The 25804-nt window shown below is 38.1% G+C and overlaps 1 protein-coding gene across 6 annotated transcripts in view; it reads right to left on the reverse strand.

Annotated features, from left to right (window-relative positions):
- Positions 1-25804, reverse strand: part of ELMO1 (engulfment and cell motility 1) — a 517404-nt gene that overhangs the window by 30986 nt on the left and 460614 nt on the right. For all 6 annotated transcript variants that reach the window (XM_004676859.2, XM_012720936.1, XM_012720934.1 and 3 more), the window contains 2 exons: positions 9581-9744; positions 1625-1737 (listed from right to left, as the gene is read on the reverse strand). In XM_004676859.2, the coding sequence (XP_004676916.1) occupies positions 1625-1737; positions 9581-9744 (277 nt within the window). The remainder of the gene's footprint in view (positions 1-1624; positions 1738-9580; positions 9745-25804) is intronic.

Here is a 25804-nt window from a genome sequence, read left to right on the forward strand (position 1 = left end):
TACTGTTGTCTTAACAATGCAAGGTGGACTGGAGCTTCAATGGCTGAATGAAGAGGGAACAATGAGTTCCCTCTTGCACTTTTCTTTCTGATGTTAGCCTATCTCCTCCCCACGTTTATAGGGGAGTGGCACATAAGGGGGGAATAATAAGGGAACTCAGATCTTTATTATTATACCTCTTGTTCTCACCTGAGGTTGGTGTTGAAGCTCATGGTCATGGTTGCCTTCCCCTGTGAGCAACCTGAATTTTTATTCCTCAAGGAACTTTTGCCTTTGGAAATTCCTTAATATGCTTTTTACTGTATTCAATATTCTTCACAAAGCCATTAAAATAAAGTCCAGGGGGATGAACTCAGCACAAACATGAAATGATGTTGGTCATTAGCAAATGAGCTAGTTCTGTGTCTGAGCAGGGCATCCATCAAGTTTCAAAAATACTTGCCAGAGTTTCTCTCAGGCCATAACTGATGTTTGCTCTTGGGACTAATTCTTGTGTTTGTTTCTGGTTCTTTCTTGATTGTTCTCCCAAACCTTATTTTTCAGTTTGATTTTCTAGGACAGAATGGTATTACTGCTTTGACTTTGCAATCAAAAGCATGTCAAGACAGCAAAAAGCAATTAAGACTTTACTTTCCTATCTAACAAACTGCTGGAAATGCTTTTACCTAGTTTAAGTACTCTAATGGCATCCATTTTAACTCGTTATTTATGAATTTGAATTTATAGATATACTTCAGAAATTATTTTTCAAGATTATGAGAACTATTTATCTCTTCGAATAAAATAGTTTTGATCTGAAAATGAATCGGGATGGAGGCTGAGAGAAAAAGAGCCGTCCACACTGAAAGTTCCAGGACTAAATTCCACAGTGGGTTCCAGCTCACCTGGTAGCAGTGTGAGTCATTAAAAGTAAAGCTCACTGGGCCCTCCTTAGTGGCGCAGTGGGTTAAAGAACAACACTAAGAATCTAAAGACACTCCAGCATGAGTTCCAACCCCCTCCCCACCCCCAGGTGATCCACATGGCGAGGCAGACATCTCCTGACCCGCCCCTGCTCCCCTCAGCAGTGTACTTCCTTGATCTGCCTGTTCTGCTCCCCTGTCTCTGGTGAATCCTCTCCCTGCCCCTGCAACTCTGGCCTGTACCCCAGTGCTGTATGCATAAATAAATAAAAGTGTTTTTTTTTTTTTTAAAGTAAAGCTCACAGAGCTGCCAGTGTATAAATTATATTCTCCTGTCATTCTGGGTAAGTCACTTAACACTTCTGGCTGTTTGTTTCCTTATTTGAAAACTGGGTGTTACCACAGTAGTTACTTTATAGAATTCTTGGTGATGGTAAAATGTTATAAGAAAAATGTAAACTTTCAACACATGTGTTGTGGAAACATCACTAGCAGTTTTGTGGCAGCATATAGCCAAGAGTGTTTCTTCAGTGTTTCATGGGTCTTCTAATTCTGGACTTTTATTCTCCTAGGAATGCATGGAGAATCAATAGTTACCTGAACTGCTATTTCTGTTCTTATAATACTGTGATGTAACCTTCCACTAGCACCCATACCCAGGTGATTCCTTTGGAGTGATCACCATGCCTCCTAGCTGACTGTGGAATGGCCTCAAATAATACCTTGCCTTCGCCGGCTGTTGAGTTTCCTAAAGCAGGTCCCTTCCACGAGACGGTTCAGACGTTGCTGTTTGATCAGCTCTAAGATTTCTGGCTGAATCTTCTCCTTTAGTTCCCTGCAAAAGGATAAACACATATTCCATGGTATGCCTTGAGAACACTGCCGGTTGAAAGGGCATCAGAGAGGGGCGGGCTGCATGTTTTCATGAACATCCCAGTATCTCCCAAGTTGGTGCTTTAGAGAATCATTTATTAAATGTCGGCAGACAGGTTATCTGTTAAAATAACACTATAGATTCCCTGACATTTACAGAATACCCACAAAAGCACCAGCCAACTTCAGTGCTGTTTTTCTACACCAAAGTGCCCTAAAGGTTTCTTCTTTTATTTTACAAAACCACAGATACACTTAAGCAAAAATTCACTCAGCTCTGCTGAGGCACTAAATCTTTGGTCACATTTCCCCATCTCTACCACAGGCAAACATCTAGACTACATTTGTGATCTGACCAAACAGGAATATTGGGCAGTCACATGATTACTATTACACAATAAACACAGTGCCTTGAATTAACTATAGACTCCATTTTGCATTCAATTCTATCACTTACAAATAGGAACAATACATTGCCCCAGATTCTAGCCCAGAGAGACTAGGGTAATGAGAACATAAATTAAGGATTATTTGTATATTGTCTCAGGCTAATATAATGTAATTTCATTTTAAATGCACTGTGCTTCAAAGATAGGAGATAGTGCAATGTTATTTCTTTTTTAAGAGAATTTTTTTCCCCCACATGAAATTGTACTAGCCTGGTGTCTAGTAAAGCTAATTTTTTTTACTTAAAGTTGGACAAGGAAACCCAGACTTTAGCCCTCACAGAAGTGTTGGAAGTATTGACTATATATAGCTCTAGAATTCAGGATACTAGTATTTTCATCCAGGATATGTTCATAACTAGCATTTCATGTAGCTCATCAAAGTTCAGTTTCCTTATCTACAAATAGGCTGCCAGAGTTTCTTCCAGGCCAAAACTGATGGCTGACTGTCTCCTGGGAAAATGTTATGACTTCAAAGAAGATAATATGAGTACAAGTGCTCCATAAGGAAAGGTATTATTGAATTTGCGTTAATGATGTTCTCTCCTTTCCCCTGTCCAAATACTCCATATGCCCTCATTACACTGACCAAACTTTAATCTTAGATCTGGACGTGCTCTGCACTGGATTGTAGACAGCATGTATTCACATGTTTCCAAATGGAGACAGTACTAAAACTTGTTAAGTGTCTTCTATGAGCAGGAAAATGTATTATAAAATGTTAGCTCACTTAACATCTCCTTTCCCTCCCTCAGTCTCACCCCCTTCACAATGTGGTGGAGGATATTATTAATATCATTATTCCTATTTATAGATGGAAAAATATTTCACCAAGGTTAAGCCTCAAGTGAAGATACAAAATCAAGTTTTTCTAATGCAAACTGCTTCTATTTACCATGAGAAAAAATAAAATAAAAATTTACAGAAAAGGACCTGGACAGATGACAGAGTATTCCAGAATTCCATTAATACATTTTTAGTCTTAAATGGCCTTGAACCTTCTGTCATTTGATACTGTTCCAACTGTATAAAGCATAATAAGGAGAAATAGCCCTAATAATACAGTTTGGTGCATTTGTAAAGCTTTTCCTGTGCGGGTCCTCATTTCAGGCTTTCAGATCACTAAAACCATTTATTATCAGCACTCAGCTTTTATAAAATGGACTCAGTAAATTGCAGCTTTGATGAACCCTGCTCTGAATGGAGAAGAGGGTGGGGAATTGCCAAGAAAGTCACACAAGACAATAAATCACTGCTCCTGACTTCCAAGTTGGGGCAATGGGGTGGAGAGGAAGAGGTGGCACTGAAAAATGGAGAAATCACAGGAGAAAAAGTTTTGGAATCTCATCAATTCTTAGGTCATGTATGTAGCTTTAAATAACAGTTTTACTAGGTTAGAATTGAGTTACTAAAAATGGAGATGAAGATGCAAAGATGAGAACCAAAAGGAGCAAATAATTGAAAGCACTTTCAAGTAATTTTAATTGATGATTTATGACTTTCAGGAGCACCCAGATGTACTCCTGCTTTCTCTCTCTCTCTCTCTCTCTCTCTCTCTCTGTCACACACACACACACACACTCATTATGGAACCATCTTCTGGAAAGGACTATCAGAATAAGTGAATCTGCTGTGGTGAGAGTTACCCTTTAGTTTTATACACGCTGAAAGACTCCAAAACATGACTGAATAATATAGAACATGGGCAATTTCTTTCTTTTTAAGTGATTTCTTCTTCTTTTCTTGTCAATAAACTTAGTTGCTATAAAATTCACTGATGTAAGGAAAGAATATGTATTCCCTCAGTGATGTTTCTGTGGATGAGATCTGACTTCTGTAGTTTTGAAATTGGGTTGGCACTGGGTTTTGAAACTCTCAGTCTGATGTTAGCAAAGCAAAAGTTATGGGCTCACTGCCTTTGTTTAATAATCCTCTAATTCTACCTAAAGTCCTTGTGAATAAATAAAAGGAGGAAGATTGTATGAGGTTGGGTAAAGGAGTGTGTAAAGGGCAATTGAAAATCTAGCACCGTTTCTGGAAGATAATTTCAAATAAGGTCAAATGAGACAAGTGCCATATACAGGAGACAGCTGTTGGGACTCTTTCCTGGATGTGGGGTGTGCCCTATGGAATTGCTACATGGTGTTCATCTAGAACAAAGGTTGACAAACTTTTCCTGTAAAGGGTCAGAAAGTAAATGTTTCAGACTCTGAGGCTCACATGCTGTCTCTCACAACTGCTTGACTCTGCTATGGTAGAGTGGATATGGTCATTCACAGAACCTGTCAGATGGCTCCATGGAAACTTTGGGCTGAATGAAAATGTCAGTTACAAAGAAATCGATTGTTCAGGAGACACAACACAGGGCTTCTGAGCCCAGCCCTCAAACCTCTTCTTTACATTTATATTGAAGCCTCATGATTTTGTTTTTATTATTTTTTAAAAGATTTATTTATTTATGCATACAAGATCTGGAGTACAGGCCAGAGATGCAGGGGTTGAAAGGATTCACCAGAGATAGAGTAGGGGGCAGAACAGCCAGATGTAATGAAATACACTGCTGAGGGGAAATCGATTGTTCAGGTAGTCACAACACACAGGGGCTCTGAGCCCAGTCCTTGAACCTCTTCTTTACATTTACATTAAAGTTGCATGACTTTAAATATTAACTTTAAGCAGATAATTCTCAAATTTACATTTCCAAGCTTGGCATCTTAGCTGAAAAAGAAGTGTTCACTTGCCTCCTTCGAGTCCATTCTCAACACAGTGGCCATATAGACCATTTACAAACTTAAGTAAGATTTTATTAGTTCTCTACTCAAAATCCTCCAATGACTTCCCATCAAGATGGCTCTTAGGCACATTGCTGGCCTCATCTCCCATTATACTTTTTCTGCTTTATTTGGATACAGCCACAGTGGCCTCCTCTTACCTCAGGACCTTTGTACTGGTATTTCTCTGCTGAATACCCTCCACCAAATTCCCACAAAGCCTGCTTCCTTTATCATTTATACATCTTAACTCAAATGTTGCTATCTCAATCTACTCTGATGACTTTACTTAAAACTGGACTCTACATTTTCCTTATCCTGTTTATTTATTTATTTTTTTTAAGATTTATTTATTTATGCACACAAGAACTGGGATACAGGCCAGAAGCGCAGGGCTGAGAGAATTCACCTGAGACAGACTGAGAAACAGAACAGGTGGATTGACTGAAATACACTGCTGAGGTGAGCAGCTGTTGAGACAGGAAAGGTCTGCTGTATCAAGTGGGTCACCTCCCTGGCTGAGGATCAAACCCGTGCTGCAGTGGCTGTGGCTAGCTTCATAGTGTTGTGCTATAACCCCTTGCGCCACCAGGAAGGGTCTTTTGTTATCCTCTTTATATTTTCATAGTTTGTGTTCTCTTTTAATGTGCTGTAATATAGTTACTATGTTTACTGTCTGTTTCTCCACACTGAAATATAACCCCTATAGGACTGAGGACTGGGTCTGTTCTCTTCACTTCTGGCTTGTCTAGACTTATCACCAGTTATGTGGCAGGCACATGACAAAAAAAAATGCCAAGTACATCAAGCACTAAAATTATATAACTTATCACTGTCTTATTGACACTGTTAAGAGAAAATTATGAAAAAACTTATGCTTAATTTTTAGTGAGGTTGTGGATTTGTAGGACAGGCATTAGTTTTATTTCTGGCTTTATTTTTTTAAACCTACTTTATTGCACTTTCTGAGAAAAGAAAAAGCATACACAAAAGCATTCAAAGGTCAGTGCTGCCACTTACATATTAACCATGTGACAACTTGCTAAACTCTGGTTCTCATAAGAGGAGTTCTTACTTTGGATATCATGTGCAGGGCTTATGCTAAGTGCCTTTCATGTGCTATTTTGTTGAATCATCATAACAACCCAATGATGTATAAACTTTCATGAGCTTCTTTTTCAGATATGAGTAAAATAGGCTGAGGGTGGGTGACACCACATACCTAGAGTTATATTTGTATGTGGTGATCTTGAAATCTGATCCCAGGTCTGTTAGCTTTCTGGATCTGGGTTTTCCACATTTTCTACTCTTCTTCACTGACACCTGTCCTCATATCTCCCCTTCTCTTCAATATAGGATTGGTTTCTCTATTTTTGGATAATGTGAACTTTTTATAGCCATTAACTTGGATTAATTGTGAGGATGATTTATCTTCCCTGTTAAATCATGCTAAGCAGAAAATAACAAATATGTCCTCTCTGAAATAGTCAAGAGCTAAGAAATAAAACAGAGCTTTCTTAATTCACCAAATATATATTTCCATGAAGTATCTGTTCACATAAACTCGCTTGCAATTTTCTTCTCAAGAAACATCTTTTATGAAAATAGGACATATGCCTTCCCGATCTTTGAGGCTCAAGGTTTGTTACCTTCTGGTGGTGTGTATGGCAAGGCAAACCCAGATGCCCCAGGCAATGGGCAGGTGGCAGGGCCAGGGGGGTTCTTCACCAAACTTAGCCAAGTTTCTGTGCCTGTCCCTGTCAGCTTGAATGGATTACATTAATAGTATTTTCAGCTCAAAAGTCCTAATATTCCAACCCCCCAGCTGGGGTTGGAGGCCAGTCTGTGTGTTCTCAGATAACTACCTACTTGTGCTCCCTCCCATCAAACTGTGACCATGGTTTGATAAGCCCCCTCCATACCTTACTTCAAAGTTAGGGATTGGGGCGGGGGGTGGAGGGGCAAAAGTCTGATTCTCTGCTTGTCCCCAGTACTTCAGGCAGGGCCTGGCAGGTAGAAGTTGTTTAATCCACATTTGTTAAAAAAAATGACTGACTGAATAAAAACAACACACCTGACCTGCACCTTTTCTTTGTTGACTTGTGTATATCCTGTGAGCAGCATTTAGACCTCATTTGCCCCACAATGAATCCTGGTCTAATATATATATATTTCTTTCTTTCTTTTTTTTTTAAAGATTTATTTATTTATGCATACAGAACTAGGATACAAGCCAGAAGTGCAGGGATGGTGAGAGGATTCACCAGAGACAGAGCCGGGAGCAGAACAGGCAGACTGTTGAAGTACACTGCTGAGGGGAGCAGTGGGCGGGTCAGGAGAGGTCTGCCGCACCATGTGGTCACCTCCGGGGCAGGTGAGGGTCAAACTCATGCATAAGTGGCTTTAGCTTCTCAGTGCTGTGCTTTAAACCGCTGCACCACCAGGGAGGGCCCTAATATATATTTCTAATAGAAAACAAGCTGGAGGCTGGCACTTCCTTGCCTAGTTCAGAGGCTAGAAAAATGATGAGGCTGGTCAATGGCCCCCATTAAATGCTGTAGCTCTGGACAAGTCTATGACTTTATAGCAATGATGCCAAGAATCCCAGGGGCACAGGGTGCTGAATTTCAGTCCCATGGCTGAGAGACAGTGCCAAAGTTTCCACATATTTCAATGCTTCTCCTTACATGATGTGTGTGTGTGGGGGGTGTGTGTATAAGAACTTCTTGTGATATATATGTATATAGGTAAGAGTTTCTTGTGATAAAGGGAAAAGAAACTTCAGAATGTCAGCAACGGAGCCTTGGAAAATAAAGATATGAAACCTATGTAGGAGCAGAGTGTTCACACTTGACATGTAGCTAGCATTCTTACACGGAACAAAGTCATGGTCAAACATTAATTTAGAATCCCTTGGCTTTAACTGAAGTGTTTTTCAGGTCTCTCTTTCAATTAAAAATTGTTGTCAAAAGCACAAAAAAATCCTCTCATGTTTACAGATCTGCTGAAACAGACACTATGAAATCCAGTGTTTCAGGACTAGGGCTGGGTGATGTGCCACTGTCCTTCCCTTCAAGTGAGACACTGCATCTCTGAGGAGACAATCATTTGTCCAAAGTGCTTTTAGCTTCATATTTCTGACTGCTACATTTGGCTAAAGATCAATACAATAGCACCTCAGCATGCCTCTTGTAAGAGCTGGCTGGTTCTCAATGTTAGGTTTTACAGTGACGCCAAAGATCCTCAGGAAACACTTTCTCTCTCCTGTTGACAAACTTCACACTCACTAACATCGGTGGGAATGTAAGATAGGTTTTATATCTTGGCTATTGTCTTTGCAGACCTCTGCATTTTTTGAAACCTCATCTTAACCTTGTACCAGGCAATGGAGCCCTGTTGGTGAGGAGAAAACATTGGCTGAAGGATCATTGGGTTCGAGCTTAAGTCCCTACTCCTCTGCTTGCTAGCAAGGTTAACAGCTCTCTAGACTTTCTGGTCCTGAGTGGGAATAAGGTCTGCCAGTCTCATTATGTACACAAGGCAATAGGATAGAAGGAGCTTCTACTTTGCAGATTACGACACATTAAAAATGTCAAATATATAGGACAAGAGACAGAGAGGAGAAGGAAAAAGAATCACACACACACACACACACACACACACACACATTGATTAGATGTGTGTAGATGGCCACTATAATCATCCCTATGTTACAACTTGACTTCACAGGAAAGTTCAGAAAACAATCTTCTGAGGCAAGAATGAGAATAATTCCAACAATATTTGTAATCCACATCCTTTTCCTTATTTTCATTCATATTAAACATAAGGCTAAAAAATTTACTTATGTCTTAGGAAAAGACAGTAAAGATAAATAGGCCAGTTGTAAGAAAAAACAAAACAAACAAAACCTACACAACAAAACCCCCAGTTCTCCTGTTTAAGATTCTGTACATCTTAAAGATTGAGAAACACGAGATTATGAAACTATTGCAATTGGCATTTGGTGAAAAGTCCTATACAAGGCACCCTCCCCCACCTGTGACCTGTAGCTTGGTACTCAGCTGGTGACATGAGATGCTCCAATGTGAAGCAGAACCAGCAGGACAGAGAGCTGGTAGATCTCTGTTCCTCTCATGTTCTCCTTCTTTCACACTCATATGACTTGAATGTTCCTATTGCTTGAATTATCAGTGGGCTTCTCTCTGGACGGCCCATAGTATCTTGTCACTTGAAGGTACATATGCAGAATATAGCAGTACAAGAAAAACAATGGTTGTCCCAAGCATTAGGGCAGGATCCACACTTTTCAGCCACAACTCCAAGAGAACTCTTCAGTATTTGGGCTGCTTTCTGGTTTGGGTCCTTCTGCCAGTGCCAGTTCCCACTTCCCCCTCAGTCTAGCCCAACCCAGCCATTCTCAGATTCCCTGTTTCCCAGCAGTGACTTCATGAACTGAATCGACACCTTCTGGAATTTCCTTTGCTACTGCTGTAAAGAGTTTGCATCAATGCAGCTGTGTGACAGGGCTTCCCTCCAAAAATGGTGGGTCAGAGCCTTTGAGGAGCTAAAGGCCCAAGTGACTTACAAAATTGGGCGAGATTGGAAGTCTTCCTGGTTCATTCTCTCAGACTGACGGATTTTCAGGATCTCAGTGTAGCTTAGGTTCTGCAGTTTGCTCTTGAACTGGTCCAAGTTGCTAGGCTTGGTTGTAAGAGCTCTCATGACCTGCTCCTTCACTACCTGCATTACCTGTAAATGAAAGGAAGATCGTTATTTTCCTGGGATTTGAATTTGCTCATTCAGAAAAGCCTCTATTGTTAACTGCTCCCTAACTCACTGATCTCCTCCACTCTCAGCCCCAAGCCTGAGCATGTTGTTCCAAAAAGTAAATGATCATTAGGCACACCTTCCATGTCTTCTTGTACCATTGTCACCACAATAGATTGACTGCCTTGAAACTGGGAGGGTGGGAAAGCATGGAGTGAGAAAATGAGTTCCATTTATACCATGTATTATGTGACTGCTGTTGAAGCAAGAACAAATAATGCATACTCAAGAATGAAAGAAGCCCAAGCAATAGCTAGAGGCCTGCAGAATCATTATTTTTTCCCCCAGAAGAAAATTACTGAGACACAATGAATAATGGAATTGATTGGACCCTGTACAAATGAATGTGAACTGATGTGAATGTGAACTGATACCTACACCCACCCCTCCAAGAGTATTTTCCCCATGTAGTTAAGCCCTGAGTATTCAAACAAACAATACACCTGGAAATGTGCATGTTGAATCCTCTCTTTGAGTCAGGCACCAAAAAACCCCAGAGCCTTATTAAATTAGAAGACATCTCATTGGAAGCCTCAACTTAAAGGAAGAGTATAGTGATTTTCTGCCTCAGGACAGATCCAGTCCACAAGGAAGCAATTACCTATTGCCTCTAATAATGTGGAGTCATCTAAACTAGAATATAGGAAGCAGCAGAAAACATGAAAACATGCAGTGTCACCAATAGACTGCTGTAATCTTGCTGCTCCTTTTCTTATCTTCCACTAAAGAGAAAAACAATTGTTTCCACTGATAAGGTGTCTACTATGGACCCGATTCTCCAGAAAGCACTTTATTTGTGCTCTTTCTCCCTGTGACTAATACTCTTCCTTCTAATACCTGCTCAATCTTCAAGTCTAGATATTTTCAGTTGCTGTTCCTCCAAAGTCAGGGTTAGGGCCTCTTTATTCTCCCATTATAGGATTGTATTATAATGTCATGAATAATGTAATGTCTCTCTTGTTTGCTTTTCTTTAGTAAGAACTTGCTCAATCCATTTTGGTAGTAGCTATTGAGAAATTGTCTAATACATGACTGAAGGATTCAATTCTCAATACTGACTCTACAATAAAATTTGAAACATACCTACTTTCACTCCTAAAGGTTCTGACTTACTTGTTTGGAAATGGGTTCTGGACATTGGTCATGTTTTAGAAAGTTCCCAGATGCAGCTGGGGTTAAGAGGTATGGGTGTAATGAGGAGTATACTCATTCCAGAGAAAAGAGAGAAAGTCCATAACCATTTCCCTCAAAACTGCCCAATGTGACTTACAGATGCTGTCCAAGGTCTTGTTACTGCCTAGTCGCCCCAAGACCTGACTTTCAGTTACCTGCTATGGTATGACAGGATTAGTAGTCTTACCTGAGGCAGTCAGAAAGACGACCAGGGGACATGCCTTTTTTTGAACATGCTTAGGGCCTTCAGAAGACACCACCACTGGGGGCCAGACCGTTCTCCCTGGGCTGCTTCCTACCCAGGCAACTCTAGCTACCTTGGTGTAGGCATCTGCCGACCTGAGCAAGGTGTGGTTTAGAGAACCCACTTTAGCAAGCACAGCCAACATCTTCCCAATGCCTTGGACAGCAATCAGAGACAGTGTTCTTAGACACAGAACAGCAGCCTGTATGCCAACCCTGAGTGAATAAGCTTGCCGCTGGCAGCATCAAAGGAAAGCATGGGGAACCCAAGGGTAAGCTATTAATAGAATATGAAGGGTGATTTTTCAGATGTACCCTGAGAGCAAAGCAGATGGCACTGGAGCAGATAAAAAGAGATCTAGTGCCCAACACTGACATTCTCTTGCTTGAAAACTTCCTCTGGTTTTTAATTGCTAATAAAGAAGGAGTTGATGGCATCATGTATTGATGCTTAGAAAGTTTCAAGCATCCTGAGAATCTGCTTATAATCCAAATTGAGAGCTTGAAGTCTTGGTGGTATTCACTCCTCCCCCACTCCCCCAACAAAACAAGTCTTTATACAATGCCTGACTGAGTTTGTATACAAATGCTAACTGAATGAATTCACAATCCAAAAACAAGACCTACAGTACTAATATCTACCATGCTCTTTGTGAGAAAGCATTTTAATTTAAGGTTTAAGGCATTTTTACAGTCAGTAAATAAATAAATACATATATATAAATAAGCCTTTCAACCAGAAACTCATCTTAAAATCAATCAGTGCTGGGTTTGTTGAAGAACAATGGATATGATACAACATCCTTTTTCATTTCTTCAGCATACACAGGAAACAAGCTCAAAATTAGGGACAGAAAAAGTGAAGCATGGGATCGCTGCCTTCTTTTGCAGCCTGCCCAGGAGGGGAGAGAGATCAAGAAGCAAACGGTGTGACCCAGCTACTGATTCCCACTGAAAGACGAAGCCAAATTAATACAGCAATCAGGCTAGATTTGCTGGTTTACTAATTGGAGGTCTTGGATGACAACAGGAAACTATTTTCACCAGTGTCTGATGGAGTCAGCCCCAGGCAAGCAAAGTCCTCATCCTTGCAAATCACATTAGTGGGTGGCATTTAATCCACAGCTTTGAATAAACAATGTGTCAGTCAAAACATGACTGTGTGGTGAGAAAAGGAGAAACAAATTGGGATGGTTTTTTCACAAAGAAGGTTAACAAGTCTTTCCAACAAGGCCTGGGGAAAGTGGCTACAAATTTTTAAGAATGATGGTACCATTGGTTTCAAATGCCTGTTTACCAAATTTAGTTATACTTTGTCTATCATGGATGTTGGAAGCAAAGACCTTCGGAAATCTGAAAGTTAACAGAGAATGATCTTCCCAGTGGGCAAGTCTGGCAAGTAAACCAGTGTTTACTTAGGTATCTGTCTCTTATAGTTACAGCTGCCTGACCATGGTGAGGTTGGGAGGCAAGGGGGATGGATAAACTCCCCTGGAAGTTCCCCATGAGCAAGGGGGGGATTTCACTGAAGAAGTGACTGAATCTGAAGGAGTATTAATTTTTAACTTACACGATCCTGATGCCAAAATATGGATGCTAATGATGCGTTCCTTCTGAATATCTTTATAAATGGATAAATGATATGTACAGATATCCCTTCAAATATCATAGGCTGTTTACAAAACATCTGAGATGTACTAATTGCTGCTTCTTTACTCTATCATTGGCATGTGTGAAAAAAGTAGTGAATGGTAGTCTGCTCATATGTTGGCCTCTCCCAGTGTGACTGTGATGCTGAAATTTTACCTAATTCATCTCTATCTGCATAACATCTAATATCAGTTTCATAAATATTTGGAGAAGAAGAGTATCAGTGGGTACAATCAGCCTGAAACTACCTAAAATTAGCTGTCATTAAGAAATAAATGAAATGTCTATTGTTTCACAAGGAGGGTGAAATCTGAAGCCCTGCACATTTAGTTCTTACAGCATGTTTTGCATAAACTGATAAATAGTGATAAATGCAGCAGGATAGTTTGCCCCTCTGGAAGGGGTGTTTAATGAAGTTTTTGTAAGCAGACTGCTCAGGCAAGACTACAGTGGGAAGGATTGGGGGAAGCAAATCTTGGCTCCACCAAACTGTCCTGCCATTAGGCACAATTGCTGAACTCTTAGGAACTGGGAATCACTACACAGCAGGTCACTCTGGAAGGACACGGCTACCAAAGCAAAACTATTTGTGGATACTCCTCCAGACACATCAGGTAGAAGAGATAGGCACACAGGGGAACTAACAATTTAGCAGGATCCAGTGGTTTCAACTTTTTCATATATATGTAAGGAAAGACTGTTCCTAAACTTTCACTAAATACTTTTCCTGTATTAGTACTAATCAAACTAACCATCACATGTTAAGTGGGCCACATTTGTTGAGAAATTTAACACCATGGTATGTAATTTCCAAATAAATTCAGCTGTACATTAACAGAATATCTTAAGAGTAAATGTGTTTGAATTTTTAAAATTTGATCTAATAAGCTGTCTAATAAGCTTTAGATGCATATATCCAGTTCTTTATTTATTCAGTTAACATTTATCAACATTGACTATGTCCTGATGAGCAGATAAGGTGCTGGAAACAAATCCAGTACCCATTCCTTCAAAATTCAACGGCAGTTGGGGGAGAATGCTGTGCAAACAGTTAACAGTGGACCTCCCAGTAAGTGCTTTATTGGTATGAGCTATCAATATAATTTCAGGGCAGGAGAAATGACTTCAAAATTAAGCACACCACTGATGTTTGGGCACACAAATATATTTCTATTCTTGTCCTACTCCTTCAACAATTGTGCTTCTTCAAAATGTACTGAAATTGTGTATTTCCTATCTTTCTCCCACTAGAACTTTGAGCCATTTAAAGGAAGAGGTTATACCTCATTTATCATTTTAGCACTAGTGGATTTTAAAATTCCTCTTACCTGGAAAATTTCCCCTTCAGCTCAGTAAACCGAAGGTCAACCAGACTGTATTTCTGATCTATGTGTTTAAAAGAATGATTTCTGGAGAGTCTTTGTGAAGGTCGGGGATGAATCCCTGTGATAGTTTTAAGCAGAGGGAAAGAGAGGGTTTATGACCACAGCATTGATAGATTAACTCTGGTTAACGCACAGCTATACCAATGTCTGGCTGTATTTCACCCAGATGGTTGTAAATTGGGACACCTCATAAATCCTTAGGTTTTCTCTTTTCTATGGCCGGTTATTATAGTGTCCTAAGGCAGAAGAGCACTTTCCAAACTGAAGTAATTATCAGTCATTTATTATCCTGAATGGAGAATCTGTTCACCACACAACACAAAACCCAGACAATTAAAATAGCTCAGGGAGTTCTGATTCTGCAAAATCCTGACAGTCACTTGGTTTGGAGTGAATGAACCCAAGGAACATCCGAAATGGTTCTTGTGTTTCTCCATTCAATACCTTTCATTTCTGCCCATTAGCTATACCTCTTACACTTAGGGGAAGGCAGCTATTCTCAATTTCCAGATAACCACTGGGTCTTCCATGCTTTCACCTAAATGTGTTCCCTTTCCTGATATGTCCACTGATGACAATTATGGACATGAATACCAACATTTCTCTCTTCCATGCCTATGGCAGATATCAATAAGCTATCATGGAGCTTTTCTCTGCTGAACCAGAACTCAGCCTCCATTAATCATTACTAATCAATTGAACTTGGCAATCACAATATCATGCCATCTATTGGTGAGCACTTACCTGACACATTTGATTTCAATGTTCAGTAATTTTGGGTTTGATTTTCTTATATGTTCTGATGCCCATTTACCAATTTTCTTTGATGATTAACCAAAGCCTTTTTCCATTCTGAATTTGTGTTCAATTTTGTGTACTTAAGAATTTGCTTGACCCAATAGTTAAGCAGTGTTATTAATCATTTTCCATCTCATCTTGACAACTGCAGTTAATATTAATATCTCTGGGAATGGTGTACTGTATGAGGTAAGGACTTAGTACTGGACTAAGAGAGTATCAAACACTCAGAGGAGCTGATGCCTGTTTATTGACTAAGTGAAACAGTAAGCAGATTTTGGTTTTCTAGATCAAGTTACAGATCTCTTGATGTTGAATATGATCACATAACTGCTCTGTTTTAAAGTTTCAGTGATTTTATAATTCTGAAGAATAATTTGGATGGAAATCATTATTAAGGAACTTTCTTAGAACTATAACTTGTGTGAAATCAAATGAGGATATTTAAAATGTTTCTTATATTGCAATGTTCCTGCTATTTTCTTATTAAAATGGAATGGTTTCCAAACGAGATAATTTGATTAAAGTTCAATTATTTAGACATTGTCTATTCTATGTTTTTAAAGATAAAGTGTGAAAGAAGAGGAAAATAGTGATAGAACCAAAGCAACTTCAAAAGAATTTAACTGTACTTCTTCCTTTTTTCCAATTTCTTATTTAAAAGTATACATGCATTTTAATCTTGAATTAGAAAACATATTTTTATTGAAAATAAAGTCAGGATGAGACAGGTGCTCTTAAAATTCTCTTTTTCTATCAAAGGCAATGGACTATTTACACAGCTTTTACTGGGTTGGCTTAATAGGTGAAGAAAGAAGTGTTCTAAAATTGTTGTCTTCAATCTCATTATGTTTTTACAATACTCCTACCAAATAGAAAATCTTCATTTCCTTCAGTTCCAGAAACCAAGACTTGGAAATTCATATTGGTAAATGAGAGGGGAGCCATTTGAATCCAAATTCTATAATTAGAAATTTGATCCTTCAGATTATTACAATGGAAATATCAAGCTCTGGCTGATTTCAGAATGATTTGAATGAAAAGACATTTGAAACTTTACCCTACAGTTAATGAGTGTTGCTGCACTATGCTGGTGAAAAGATTGTATTGAGTAGTTCCTAGTAAGTAGTAAACATTCAAGTAGCAAGCAAACAAGAAATTTGTTTATAAATAAACTCTACCAACTATGAGAATTTTACTTAAATAGTAATAACAATAATAATGGTTTTTGTTTTAAGAGAGTCTATGAATTAGCATGGACATCTGACAAGTAAAAACTGGAGTTCAAGAGATTTACTGGGGTAAGGGACAGAAGAAGAAGAGCTGTTTTGCAAAATGGTGTCTGGTGAAGGGATAAACAGAACTGCCATTTCCTAGAATGAATGTATGAAACCTACAGGGGCGACAAGTAATAAAAGATGAAAGGAAATATGAAACCAAATCTAAAGACTGGTGATTTCAATCCATTAGCAACCATCCATTTGTGTGTGTGTGTGTGTTTATGTGCAGATTGGTAATGAGAGATTTATAAGTACAGGTGCCCCAAAGATTGAGGAAATGCAAAAAAAAAAAAAAAAAGCTGACCCTGAAAACAATCTCATATTGACAAATGACTTTCCTTTCACTTTTATCTGCTCTGGATATACAAATTGAAAAGTTTTGCTCATGATAACTTAATCCCAAACCAATCACTATACTGTCCAGAAACAGGGGGATATGTCTTTAGGATGGATCTTAGAAGGTATCATAAATGCAAATCTAGCCAAAAAAGAGAAAAAAAGAAAGAAATGAATATAAAAATAAGCAAATAAGTGGGAGTGAGTTAAAACTGAAGAGAGAAAGCAACTCTCAACAATATCTGATGTATTTCTACAAAATGCATTGTACAGACAGTGCAAAACTAGGAGTGAGGTGAGCACAAACATACAGGACTCAACTCATATAAGAAATTATGTCTTTAATATAATTTTAAAATCCTAGAATCTTTGTTGTGGTAGGACTTTAGAGATCAGGTTGCAAATATGCCAAGATAGCATTTTGTGACTCACTCAAAATCACACATGAGATAGTAATAGAGCAGAGATTTGAACCCAAAGCTCCTGACTCCTACCACACCATACTTTCTGCCTTGAGGTACTGAACACAAAGATCACTACCAAGTGCTTGATGATGCACTTGGAAAAGGAGGGGAGACCTCTTCCAGAGTGGGTAGTAAGAACACAGTGTATGAACAAAGATGTTTGTGGGTGGGGTTATGTAGGATGGTTATGATTTAGGTCTACAAAGAGGAGTGAGAGGGGATAGGGCTCTCCAGGTAGACAGAAAGGCATTTTGGCTTCAGTGAAAGGTCAAAAGAAAACACTAAGTACAGAAGTAAGGCAGAACCAAATTAAATGGGCATTTCACTTTTATCACCTGCATGCACTGGTGCAAACTTCTGAAACTTTTTGTGTCTCAGGTTCCCAATAAACTGGAGATTATCGTATAGACCTTGAAATGTGATGTTAGGATTAAAATGCTCTCAAGCAGTTTTTACTGGACCAGACATACATGATAGCTATTGTTTACAAATATTCATTTAAGTAGAAGATAAGAGACAGCCTTAGAAGACAGCTGGAGATCAAACTACAGATACTTGTAACTACAAACAGCAGAATTTGATTGTGTCTTGTGGGAAACGGTGAAAATTCAAGATCTTTAAGCAAAAAACTGAAGAATCAAAGTGTAACATGAATAGCTAAGTCAGGGTACCTGGTGACGACCTCATTTTGCATCTTCTTCTTGTGTTCCTCCTGTGTAACCACAAGAAAATCCTTTTAACCTTTCTGTGTTTTCTCTCCCCAAATGAACTTGGGCATTCTTCTAACTTTTGAATTGTGCATTTTGGATGGGCTGGTGGAAAAATCTTTCCTTTAAACAAGAAGTCATTTGTCTTTAGGAAATAGATGTCCTAAAGTCTCCAGCCAAGAGTTGCCAACTTCAGAGGTGACAGTTCCAAAAAGGGAGAGCTTTTGGGAAATGTTAATGCAAATGCATTATGCCAAGTTTTTACTGGCCACTAAAAAGACTGCTCTCCCTGCCCCCATCACCAATTAATGCTGAGACATCCTTTCTAAGATTTTATTGTGTCTCTTCTTTATGGCCCCACTTGAAAAATAGAAAAAAGATAAAAACAGAAAATTTTCATTAAAAATGGATGCCAAACTAACACAGCAAAACAGGTGAATAAAATAAAAAGGAAAAAGGAGATAAATATTATATAAGTTCAGAAATATTACACTTAAAGTTATTTTTGTGTGTAGAAGTTCACTTGGTAAAGATGAAGTTCTAATGCTTGTTCTTTTGTCATCAGATCATCCAGAAGAACATCTCAAGAGACTTTATAAAAGTGCATTTTGTCTGAAGGGTCACCAGAAAGCAGCTGGTAACCACAGCAAGTTTACAATGGTTAGGGCCAGTGCACAGAACAATGCGGTTGTACAAATTCATCAGTTACATGTCTTACACCTATCTGATCCTGGAATGCCTACACAAAAACCTGGCCCACAGGAATAGTCTGCTTGTAGAACCTGTGCCCTCCCTAATTAGAATAACCAGAGTCATTTTGGTTTTTTCTAAATGACTATCCATTCTCAAGAGCACACTTCCTATACTCCAACCAGCCAACTTTGAGCTATTTGTCTTTGGCTAACTGGGTTTCTGAGATGGTTCTGCAAACTGTTCACTCCCTGCTCATCATTAATCAGTGCCAAAATAAACAGGCTGCAGGTCCAGCTGAGAATACAGCGACTTGGCTCATCACCTCGACACCTAATGAACAAATATGAGTGATGACTGTTGGATACATACCACACTGAGAATGCGAGTCAACTAAGTGAGTATTTCTTTAGATGGTATACCTAGGAAGGCTGTATGGCAGATATTGCTATTCAAGTGGTTTCAGATATATGTAGCCATTTTCCAATGTGATGAAGCTTGCTGGAGTTTAAAGTGTTAAACTGTAAGAGGGATAAAATTTGGATCATTTAGTGAGTACATACAGCAACTTCCATGAAACTGGATAGATGTATCTAAGCTGCATTAGCCCATTCAGTGAAAAAAGTTATAAGGGTGGGTTTGTCAATTCTTCTGTTAAAATAGACATGAAAGGTTTTGAATTGTAAGAAAAGAACCTGCCATGTCTATGCATTATTGTGAAGTGCTATGCTTTCTGAAAAAATGATAGACGTCCATGGAAAATCATTCTATAAAGGCTGCACATTTAATTACCTCTAACATTAATGCTATCAGTGTTTGAATAAATCTCCAGAGAAGGATAGGGGAGTTGTTGAGTCACCTCCAGAGGGATTTAGTTTTGAAATTATCAGAATATTCACAGCAGTAGCAAGGGATACTAAATTAGAAAATGTAAATTAAAGTAACTAAATTATTCCTCACATAAAGTGTTTGATATTTATTTTCACTTTATTTTTCTTCACATTTATATTATATATCACGTCTACCTCTCATTATGGCTTGTTTCATGTCTTTGTTAAGCTGTGACAGTTTCTCAAAGAATAAGGTTTGTCCAAGTATTTACCTCCACAGCACATTGCAGAGCAATCAATATGGGTACAATGAATGCCTTTTTGACAAATGTATATTGAATAATTTATCACTTGAAGCAACATATCCTGCACAATATGATCTCCTGAATCCAACACCCAACACAACAATCACACAATGTATAATTTATAAATTCACATTTGCTCATTCACTAGACTGTGTATTCCTCAGTCTATATTCCTTGTATATAGTGAGTACTCAATAAATAGTGATAAAATAGTTTAGCATGCTTTTGTATGTTCAGAGGGCTATCAAACTAGGGGATTATTTACTGCATTAGAGGAGAGAAATACCAACAATGTTCAGTGGGAGAACAAAATATACAGAAAAAATTATTTCAAGGGAACTTATCCAAAAGTTACCTAGAGAGTAAAAATAAACGGGTAAAACTACAGGCTGTTCCTATTCTTGTCATAACAAAAGTGAATTGAATTCTAACATAGTAGGGTTTGATCAACTTGAGTAAAGGATATAGTGGAAGGTGAAGTGCTTTCTGATGATAATCAATAGGATGACAAAGACCACATCCCTGTCAATAATTAGTACGTGAGCCTGAAGAGCAAGTTTCATTAGTCCCACCTTACAGGAAAGGTTGGAAAGTTTCTGACAGAGACCAAGAATGAGTCATGAGGACCACGTTTTTTAGTAGTGTATAGGAGAGTTAAAATAAAAAATTAACCCATGTATTACAATTTCTGGATACTGCAATTGTTTTCTGACCTCTTATTGATTTAAGTTGATAATAAAGCATGTGACTATAATTGAACTCTTCCAATCATATATCTGTAAAGAAGGGTCCTTAACAGTATCTCATATGACTTGGAAGCTCAAAGATCTGTATGAACTTCTAAAGCTCTATGTCCTATTTAAAGCAAGAATTATTAACTTTGAGCCATTTGAACTCTTGAAATTATCTGTCATTTATCATGAAAATGTACATGTGTGTTTTTCCATTACTCTGGGAATATGTTGCTTTCATCAGATTCTCTATGTTGCTTTCACAGATTTTCAAGTTTGGCTATAATGAAGCCAGTAAAGGAGTAGAATGAGAATGAGAATAATGCAAATCAGAGCAAAAACTATATTTTTACTATTGCACTATAGATTTATTACTGTGTCTATGGAACAATTTTTTTTTCTAAACTGTCCCATAAGCACCTTTCACACATCATTTTTAAATTCAACTTCTATTCCTTTTACAACTGCTCTTCCTGGAGCAATCTCTATGTAGGTTTGTGACAACTTCTTTTAGACCAAAAAAAAAATGAAGTCACCTTGGATACCTTTTCCTTCTTTGTTCTCTGTAGCCAACTATCAAGTTGGGAATCTACCTTCTCAACATTTCCCAGCTTTGCACTTTTCTTCCCATTTTTTTAAAAGATTTTATTAATTTTACATAGAAGAACTGAGGTACAGGGTAGAGGTTCAGGAGGTGAGACTGAGTAGGGAGCAGAACAGGCAGACAGACTGAAATATACTGCTTAAGGGAGTCTGGAGATTAGCAAACTTGAGAGGTCTGCTGTGCCATGTGAGCTTTCTTGTCGGGGACCAAACTCAGGCTGCAGTGGCTGCCTGATAGTTTCATAGTGCTAAGACTTAACCTTTGCACCACCAAGCAAGAACCTCTTGCTTCTTCTGCCCATTAAGGCTCAATATCCCTTATCTGAACTACTTCAAATGCTTCTTACCTTGTAAGTTCAACCGTCCCACTCGTATTCCACAGAGAGACCAATATGATGAATTCAACACAAATCTGCCCACTTGGATCAAGGTGTTCAGCCTAAAACCAAACTCTTTAATATAGAAACTGGTATTTATCTAGTTTTCTAGTCTCTAGTCTCATCATATACTACACCCCAGTTCAAATGTTACCTTCTAGAAATACCACATTACTGGCAATATCTTCCACACCTTTTGTTGTCTCTGTCTAATTAATGTCTCCTCCTAAAATGCACTCTGTTTAATAGGAAAAACTCTTATCCTTTGCTCAAGTAGACTTGCCACCCCATGACCTCCACAATGTCATTATATTAAATGGCCATTTAAATGAACATCCCTCCTGCTACATTTCTTATGCATAAATAATTCTTATTGTGTTAACCCAACACCTAGACTATTGTTTAATCTATTAAGCACCGGTGGTGTCCAGGTTTTCTAATGTTAGGAGATCCTGAAAACATCCAGGCTTCTTTGAAGCTTGGCTAGGAGCAGCTAGGTGCTGGAAGCGCTCCTGAAAGGATCATGAGAAAAGCAGTAACTAAATAAAGGCCCTGGCTCTTCATGTGGAAAATAGATACCTTTTCTTAATTAAATAAATCCTTCCTTTGTGATACTAACCAGGTCAGCTACCTGAATGACAATTCAATCTTAGCTCCCTATCTCATATGGATCAGCTTTCCCAAAGTACAAACTTACTCCTTCACCAATGTAGTATGCTTGTTGCAAAAGATTATCATCTGCATACTATGTGTAGGAAGCTCTGTTAAACATTCTTATGCAAAGATCTCAGTCTTTCAAATCTAATGTTTTCTTATAAAGTTTAAGATGTTTTATAGTTGAATTTGCTTATGTGAAATACCTATGATCAAACTAGGGTGAGAGAAATAGCACACCTGAAAGCATTTCATAAACTTTACGTGCTACACAATTCATGTTATTACTCTCCATTGTTTCAGAACAATCAGAAACATTTCAGTAATCTGCCCTCAAGAAGCTCAAGTTGCAAGATCCAGACAGCATTCATTTAACAGTACAGTTCCCGAAACAATTGACCGTAGTAATAAATGACTACGGTTAAATATAACTATTTTTGCTACTTGCTTTGTCCTGTTTGGGGCACTCATAATACTATATGCACATCTAAAAAAAACCATTCAACAATATTATCAACATATATGTTTCCTTAAGAAATAGAATGAGTGAACTTGTACTTTGAGGGATTTTCGTTGGATGATGAAAAAAAAGACAAACAAAACTGATACCAATTGTGTCCAAGAGATGTACCCTCTGAAAAAGGAAGAGCGTCAGTTATGCAAGCCTTCTAAGCTGGCAAGCCTTCTAAGCTGGCAATAAAAAAAAAAAAATCATGAATGAAAAGAGAATGCCAAGGCAAATCAACATGGAGAGCCAGAAGGCTGGACTGCTGTTTTTCAATCTTCCAATCTGAGATAAAACCAAAAATAGCATAGGCCTGTGTTGAAAATCAAAGCAAGAAAGATGCTAACGGCTGAGTCATGACAAGTGACCTCATCAACAAAGAAGTTGAACAAAACTATAAATGACAGATGACGTGGTTTCAACCAAAAGCAGGCAGCAAGGATCAGTGTGTGTGAGGTTGGGGGAGGACCAATAAGTGAAATACTCAGTCAACATGAAGCAAATCCAATTATTATGAAGAACTTCTTTCCTAAAACTTCTGCTTAAGTAAAGTGTTAGGAGGTTAATGTTTAAATGATAAAATACTGGGCCCTCCCTGGTACCACAGTGGGTTAAAGCACAGCACTAAGAAGCTAAAGCCACTTCAGCATCAGTTCGATCCCCTGCCCCAAAGGTGACCCACCTGGTGTGGCAGACCTCTCCTGACTCACCCATTGCTCCCCTCAGTACTTCATTGATCTGCCTGTTCTTCTCCCCACTCTGTCTCTGGTGAATCCTCTCACCGCATCCATACCTCTAGCCTGGACCCCAGTTTTGTATGAATAAATAAATAAATCTTTAAAAAATGATAAAATACTTAAGTGGAGGCATAAGTAGTGGACAGAACTCTGGTTTTGAAGCTGGAGTGTTCTGGCTCTAAGCTTTCCCACTTAACCTTAAACAGTTCTTTTTCATCATCTTTAAAATGGACACAATAATACTCCCAGAGTGGCTGTCAGGCTTAAATGAAATGAGGCATCTAGCACAGTAACTAGAGCAGACAGGTGTTCAATAAATGCAGGGTCCCTCTGCCCTACCCCCAGCAGAAAAGAAGCTTAGTGTAGATTATTCATTTGGTGTTTTTCCTCTTGCCATTTCTAGTTAGAACATTTTTGTACCAACAAAGATTAGAGATCATCCTGTTCTACTTTCTATCCCAAATGATGAAAATCTCTATCATCTCTTGACATATGGCCCTCAGTCCACCTGCAAAAAGAGTACTCTAATGCAGAGCCTTAATTGTGATAAGATTTTACTGCAACTGTTAAAAATATGCTTATCTTACACAAGATATTTTAGTCTAAAATAAGGTAAATGTGTTTTTCAAAATACAAAGCATTATATAAATATAACATAAGCAGAGAGATGAAAATCTGTCAGTTTAAATTAAATAGTCTAGTTCTCTGAGGCAGTGCTTCTCTTTAGCAATAGAATCCTTCTTCAAATAGGCCTTAACATATTATCCAATACACACAACAAATAAAGGCAAAATGTGTCTGGATTACATTGGAGGGAAGGGCCTGTGCTCAGTCTTATTCATGTCCCTAACTCCCTCCTCTGTTCTTTTATGATGTCTACGGGACACAGAAATTGTATCTAGGGTTCCTTGGAGGAAAGCCCTTTGAATTCCCTACTCTAAATGAGACAGAACCTGCTATCAGCCCTATACTTTCCAAGAAAAGGCAGAGACTTCACAGAGAAAAGACTGGGTTACAGTGTTTTTTGAGCAAAATGGCTCAATTTGAGTACAAGTAGTAATTAGCTTAACAAAGGACGAAGCTGTAATTATGCCCAGCTTGGAAGTAATACAATTTGAGACACTTTGTAAGAATTTAGGGTTAGAAAGGAAAATTCAGCGAAATCTCATGGACAAAAGTTGAAGATTGCAAAGATTTTAGTGTAAATAATACTTGATTGTTTTAAAAGTGTTCTGAATTTCATGATTTACTAACCATTAATTATGAATAGATGCATATCATGCTCTTCAATGATAATGTAGCTTTAGGTAACAATATTAAGACCCTGTTTCCTTATCTACCAAAATGATAAGTAATTGCTTGAAGGAAAATTCCTCACCGCCCCCCCAAAAAAACAAGATTCTAAAATCACTACCTATAGAGGAAAATTGTTGAATTTATTTACATTAAATAATAAGGGTTTTGTTATAAAAAATAAAGAAAAACTACAGGCAGGAAGTTAAAACTTGTGGGAACAAAACTGACAAAGGACTAATATCTAGAATATTAAAAAGAAAAACAAACAGAGAAAAATGGTTAAAGGACAAGACAGGACAATTCTTAGAAGGGAAAGTTCAAATAGAGAAAGCACACATGAAAAAACATACTTCTTAGCAACCAATTCAAAGTATGAAAATTTAAATAGCAATAAAATATATCTCAGTCATCAAAATGATCAAACGCAAGAAATGTTAGTGGGATGTAAAGAGATGAAAACTCTGTGTTGGTCCATTTAGGAGACCAATTTGCAAATAAATATGCATATATCCTATGACTCAGGGACCCAACTCTTTGGTACACATTCCAGAAATAATTTCCACACAGGTGCTTAAAGGGCACGGAGGGATATTAGTGGCAGTGGGAAGCTGGTGATAACATAGCCTTCTATCAACATGGAAAGACATAAATAAAATGGAGTGAAGGCAGACAATGAAACCCCAAGCAAGTGTTGGAAATCTCCAAAGCAACAGAGATACATCTGAAAATATACCACTGAGTGAATGAATAAGAAACACTCTTAGATTTTAAAGTCTATACTATAAAAATAATCATGTATGTGAATTAAAATATATGCATAAAATAGTAAAATACTGTTTATAAAGGCATGTACATTTTAGTGTCCGAATATTGGTTGTATTCTGAAGGGAGGAGAATGGATGAGGGGATAAAGATGAAGAAGAATAACAAAATAAGAGGAAGGTTTTGTGTGGACTTATGATAATGACCTATGATATGAGGAGTATGTATAACTTATCAATCTATCTGAGAGCCAATTCATTCTTAAAATATTGTCAGATTCTTGTGAAGATTAAATGAAATCTATCAGCCAAATTTCTTGGAGACAAAAAAAGTTGAAATACACTTACTTGCTTTCCCCATTACTGTTAGAAAATATAAATGGAATGGAGTTTTCTTCACTTTGTTTCTCTAATAATTTATTTTTTTATAAATATAATAGTTTATTTTTACATCATT

The sequence above is a fragment of the Condylura cristata genome, unplaced genomic scaffold (assembly GCF_000260355.1).
Source record: "Condylura cristata isolate star-nosed mole 26May11 unplaced genomic scaffold, ConCri1.0 scaffold00005, whole genome shotgun sequence".
Classification (NCBI taxonomy): Eukaryota; Metazoa; Chordata; class Mammalia; order Eulipotyphla; family Talpidae; genus Condylura; species Condylura cristata.